The sequence below is a fragment of the Zingiber officinale genome, chromosome 8A, assembly GCF_018446385.1.
Source record: "Zingiber officinale cultivar Zhangliang chromosome 8A, Zo_v1.1, whole genome shotgun sequence".
Lineage (NCBI taxonomy): Eukaryota > Viridiplantae > Streptophyta > Magnoliopsida > Zingiberales > Zingiberaceae > Zingiber > Zingiber officinale.
In genome coordinates this window covers 26,566,010-26,572,152 of record NC_056000.1, presented here as the reverse complement: position 1 = coordinate 26,572,152, position 6,143 = coordinate 26,566,010, and the positions used below count along the sequence as shown (strand labels likewise).

Below are 6,143 nucleotides of genomic sequence, written 5' to 3'. Positions count from 1 at the left end.
AACATTTCAATTTGACCCTTCAAGTTATAAATCTTCACTTTCTCAGTCGCAGATAAAAACAGTCGCCGGGTTTGCCGGTGGGCGACGGGTTGCTGCCAGTACGCGACGGGTTCAGCCGCTCACCAGATCAGCAGTGACCTGTCCGGACAAGATACCTTCAATTCACCCGGAAAAAAAAATACAGACGTGGCTCACTCTTACTGGTACGAAATAGATATTATTTCTTATAATATTCCATTGGGTATTTTATTAAAAATTATTTTTTAAATAGAGGATTTGAGAAAAAAATGTTTTAGAAGAATCATATTAAATGCATTCTTTATATTTTTATTATTAAAAAAAATTAAATGTCAATTGCAAAATGAAACTTTCGATTGCATAGAACATAAATAAGCCAGAATTTAGAGCCAACTAAACAAGTAGAAATTACTAATCTTTAGTATAATAGTAAAATTATTATGATATGACATTATAGATTTAAATTTTGAAAATAATATGACTTAGAACTTGTCTAAAAAATATAGACTTAAATTTTGAAAATAATCTCGTATAAAATAAGATAAAATTGCGTATAGTATATGGATTGAACAGTCTTTTTTTTATTATTCAAGAAATGGTCTTTATTTTCAAAAAAATAACTATGATTTAGATCTTCTAAGTATAATTGAATGAGGTTCATGGAATTTTCTTGCTCAACTAAAGACTTGAACTTTTTCATCTCTCACCATGTGAGCTTTAGATTCACAAGACATTTGTGGTAAGTTTAATTTAGGCGATTATATTCTAAAAAAAGTATTTCATATTTACTTTCAAATATGATTTTAATAATACCACAAATAGTTATTTTAAATTTGTAAAGAATTTTTCATTTTTCAAATAATTAATTTTTAAAAATATTTTAGCAAAAATATATTTGACTCGCCTAATCAGACAAGCGGATGAACTTAGATGAGTGAGGTGGGCAAGACAAGTTGGACGATCTGATTTGTCTAGATGGAGCAATATGTTTGATCGAGTTGCCTAAATTTGTTAGGCCAATTGATCCATTTAGGATGGCCAACCAATCTAATTAAATTAGACAAATTAGGCGAGACAAACAATTTAGTCAAATCAGTTCGATGGAGTGGGGGCATGTTAAGCTAATTAAGTTAGGAGAGTATACCAAGTTGATCTTATTCAGCAAGAGAGTTGAGTTTGAACTCAAGGGAAAGCGGTATACATCGAGGAATGCTCAAAGTATTTGAGGAGAGGAAGATCACATTGAAGAAAAGATTAATAAACTCGAGAGTTAGAAATCTAATTTGAGGAGGTGGTGGAATGACTAAAGGTGGAAAGTTTGAATCGAGGAAGAACCAAACATCGGAATACATATTTTTTAAAAATATATAAACTGTATAATATATGACTACTTAGGTGATAAGTGAGTTATCTAAGGCTTAGTACTATTATATATATATATATATATATATATATATATATATATATATATATATATATATATATATATATATATATATATATATATATATATATAATATGCTAAGCGACTTTTTTTGTGCGACCATGAGTGAAATTTAATGTGAGTTGTCTAATGCGGTTAAAGTTTATTTTTTTTAATCTCTCTCTTATCTGCATGCAACAACTTTTCTTTTTTTAAAAAAAAATAAAATAAAATTTTATCTTCTCCCTCCTATTATTACATGGAAAAAGTTATTGTGGTAATAATGATACAATGCACTAGCTGCTACAACGGTGCAGAAGCTACTGCAACGGTGCAGTAGCTGCTACAACGGTGCAGTAGCTGCTGCAACGGTACAGAAGTTGCTACAACAATGCAATAGCTGCTCTAACGATGCAGTAGCTGCTACAACATAGTAGTTACACAATAACACTATTGCACATTATAGCAGCTACTATACAGAAGTTACTACAACGTGTAGCAACTATTGTATAGTAGTTGCTACAATATTGTAGCAGCTACATCACTTTTAAAAATTAGCAGCACGGTGATTGTTACATGCAATCAGATGAGAGAGAAAAGAAAGTCTTATAGTTGTTGCATGCAAATGAGAAAGAAAAGTTGTTACATGCACATGAGAGAGACTAAAAAAATTGGGTTCTGGTCGCGTCAGATAGCCCACGTCGAATTTTGCTCATGGTTGTGTACAAAATGTCGCTTAACATGATATGTATGATATGTATATATATATATATATATATATATATATATAAATAAAAACAGAATGATATGTGATTAGTTAAGTGGTGAGTGAGATATCTAAGGCTTAGTCCTAAAGCCTTTTGGAGTTTAAAATGAGAGGTGAAAGTGTCGCTGGATACAAGTAATTAAGCCCTTGCAGTGGGTTTAGTTATTTAATTTTTGACATGTTCGTCTCTCGATATAATAATAATAATAATAATAATAATAATAATACGGTGCATGATCGTGGGGTCAGGAAAATGACGTGGTGGGAAGTCAAGCCAATGGGACGGTCAAAAGTCAACCCTGCGTGGCAGTCAGAGGTTAAGCCCACGTAACAATCAGAGGTCAGACCTACGGGGTGGTCAAGAGTCTGGCATACATGGAGGTCAAGACTCCGGCCTACGTGGAGTTTAAAGGGCCCGAGCATAGGATAGCCTGAGTCGGGCACAGGTGGTGTTTTGAAGTTAGACCTACGTGTCGAGTAGGAACTCGGAACCAAGGATGCAGGTTAGGACTTATAGTCTTGCGATACAAAATACAAGGACTAAAGCGTACAGGTTTGGATGTGTCAACCAAGGACACAGGTCAGGACTTATAGCCTTGCGGCACAAAACACAGGGACTAAAGCGTACAGGTCATGATGTGCCAACCAAGGACGCAGGTCATGACTTATAGCCTTGCGGCACAAAACACAGTGACTAAAGCGTACAGGTCGGGATGTGCCAACCAAGGGCATAGGTTAGGACTTATAGTCTTGCTGCACAGAACACAGGGACCAAAGTGTACAGGTCGGAACGTGCCAACCAAGGACACCGGTTAGGACTTATAGCCTTGCTGCACAGAACACAGGAGCCAAAGCGTACAGGTCGGGACGTGCCAACCAAGGATACAGGTCAGGACTTATAGCCTTGCTGCACAGAATACAGGAGTCAAAGCGTACAAGTCGGGATGTGCCAACCAAGGATATAGGTCAGGATTTATAGCTTTGCTGCACGAAACACAGGAGTCAAAGCGTACAGGTCGGGATGTGCCAACCAAGGATACATGTCAGGACTTATAGGCTTGCGGCACAAAACACAGGGACCAAAGCATACAGGTCGGGATGTACCAACCAAGGACACAGGTCAGAACTTATAGCCTTGCGGCACAAAACACAGGAACCAGGGTGGACAGATAGGGATAGACGGAATCAGACTAAGGCGTACAGGTCGGGACAGACAATATCGGGCTAAGGCGTACAGGTCGGAATAAGACAAAATCAGATCAAGGCAGACAGATCGGGATAGACGGAATCAGACCGAGGAGTATAGGTCAGGACTCAGGATAAGCGGAACCAAACGAAGGCTTATAGGTCACGACTTACGATGTAAGAGGGTCAGGAGTTAAGAGAACACGACATGAAGGACAGGGAGGGACACATAGGTCTGGAGTAGGGAAGTGACAAACGCAGGCCAGGAAAGATCGAGACAGACACGCACTACACGACAAGCAAGCCAAGGAATCATAATAACTTATCAGGGAATAATCACTGTCTATCAGAGAATATGCTAACGGTTTGGTGCTCACTGCTAGTTAATTCCTCCTAGACCTCTAGGAGGACTCCACGTGTCATTCACCGCCAGACAAAGCCTGACACCCGACATTTCCTGATACCCGTCAGACTCCAGAATCACCGATTACGGTATAAAAAGGGATGCTTTGTCTTTTAAGTAGGTACACTCATTCGTCATTTCATTCTCGTCTTTCACTTTTCGTCCTTTCTCTGTGTTTTCTGGAGAAAAAGTACCTGACTTGAGCGTCGGAGGTCTGACCCGGGAACTTTTTCCCTCGTTTCTGGTCTTTAACGACTCGTGGGCTCGTCCGAGTGTGCATAGGACCCTAGCTTCGTCATCGCCCCTCGTCATCCGCTCGTGTAAACTTTTCTGATGGGTGCTAGATCGACCAGGCATCGCAGTGACTTTCCATCAACTCCGATGACTGACTCAACTTCCAAACGGGATCAAATAATAATAATAATAATAATAATAATAATTATTATTATTATTATTATTAACCTATTAAAATACACCCACAAGACGTCAGGATTTGGCTATCCGTCCGAGACACCCAAACAACGCGCAGCACGACTCACCCGCCGCCATAATCCAATCTCAATTCATCTCAGGCCACGTGCCCTCCTTTGATTGCTTCCCCGGCGCCTCGCTGTCGGATTCCCGATTCCTTCTCTTCCAACTGGATCAGTTCGCCCCGCAACTCCGCAAGTTCCACTTCGATTCCAGTAAATCTAAGCGATCTAACTAATAATTAAGATCCTTGTCAAGTCAGTGTCCAAGCGTCTGCGATCTGGAATATCGAAAGTAAACGACAAAGAAGGCCAAGGAGTTGCAATTCCCTCGCCGCCGCCTCCATCTTAATCTTATCCGCGACTTTGATTGATCTCTTCTCTCTTATCCGTTCCCCCTAAATTATTGCATCCCTTTCCGTTGATATTTTTCCGCTGTTTCAGATCTATAAATAGCCTTCTCTGTTTTGCCACTTCGCTCAGTTCATCACCATCATCCTCGTTGTCATCGGAGAAGGAAGAAAAAGAAGAAGTTACGGATGTTGATATCGGGGCTGCCCGACGATGCCGCGCGAGAGTGACTGATTCGTCTCCCTTTCAGTAGCTTTCCAGCGGCCCGCTCGGTTTGTCGCCTGTGGAAGCTGGAGATCGACTCCCCGTACTTCCACTGCCGGCGGAAAGCCGCCGGCAGGACCCAACGCGTCATCGCCCTCAACCAGGTCGAATCCACCTCTGCTTCTCCCACTTCCACCGCTAAGCCCGGCGACTCTGATACCGGTGGCTCTCCCATCGCTTCCTACCATCTCGCCCTTTTCGAGCCCGCCACCGGCTCTTGGAGTCGCCTCCCTTCTCCCCCTTCCCTCCCCCGTGGTCTCCCTCTCTTCTGCCGCCTCGCCACGGTCGGCAACGAGGCGGTCCTTCTCGGTGGGTGGGACCCTGACTCGTGGGCCGCCACCGACGCCGTCCACGTCTACAACTTCGCCTCCGGCGCCTGGCGCCGCGGGGCCACCATGCCCGGCCCGCGTCGCTCCTTTTTCGCCTGCGGAGCTGCAACAGGGGCGGCCAGCGTGCTAGTCGCCGGCGGCCACGACGAGGAGAAGAACGCGCTGCGATCGGCGATGACATTCGACGTCGGCGCGGATACTTGGGCGGCGCTGCCGGACATGTCGATGGAACGGGACGAGTGCCGCGGGGTGTGGCTGCGAGGCCGGTTCCACGTCGTCGGCGGGTACTCCACAGCGGAGCAGGGGAGGTTCTCGCCAACGGCGGAGGCGCTCGACGAGACAACAGCAGCGCGGTGGGATGTGGCTGAGCTGGAACTGGAGGAGGCGGGGCCGTGGATGAGGACTTGCGTGGCGGGCGGAGACGCGCAGCGGCTGTACATGTGCCGGGGCGACGGAGGGGGGCAGGTGGCAGCGTTGGTGGAGGAGGCAGCACGGTGGCGGTCGGTGGGAGAGGTGCCCGCCGATGTGCGCGTGGCGACGCAGCTGGTGGGGTGGGAGAGCGGGCTGATGGTGATGGGGTTGGAGATTCACGGCGGGACACTAACGGCATACGTGATGGAGAAAAGGGAGACGGCGTGGCGGAAGGTGGCGGTGCCGGATGAGTACTCCGGCCACGTTCATGAAGCGTGCTGCATTGAGATCTAATATCTACTATATTTTCAATTCTCTGCCTTGTTCATTATCTGCTCTTTCATCTTTAATTTTGTTCAAGAAGAAGATTTTGATATCTGTAGAAGAAAGGCCGTTTGTAAGCATAGAACAGTTTTCAAGTTCGATCGATCGGCCGATCCTATAAAAACATTTTAAAGTTGTAAACAAAGTTGCCCTCTATTTTGATTTTTGATTCAAGAATATCCATTTTTGTATTTTTTTT

At 43.9% G+C, this 6,143-nt stretch overlaps 1 protein-coding gene across 1 annotated transcript; it reads left to right on the top strand.

The window, feature by feature from the left end:
• Positions 1-4,664: 4,664 nt before the first annotated feature.
• LOC122008129 (F-box/kelch-repeat protein At1g80440-like) lies at positions 4,665-6,143 on the top strand. Its single transcript, XM_042563730.1, has one exon. The coding sequence runs from the start codon at positions 5,276-5,278 to the stop codon at positions 5,912-5,914; it is 639 nt and encodes a 212-aa protein (XP_042419664.1). The 5' UTR covers positions 4,665-5,275; the 3' UTR covers positions 5,915-6,143.

What these genes read in the sequence shown, in the direction of transcription:
- LOC122008129 (XM_042563730.1), top strand. Translation starts at nt 5,276, where the DNA reads ATGCCCGGCCCGCGTCGCTCCTTTTTCGCCTGCGGAGCTGCAACAGGG.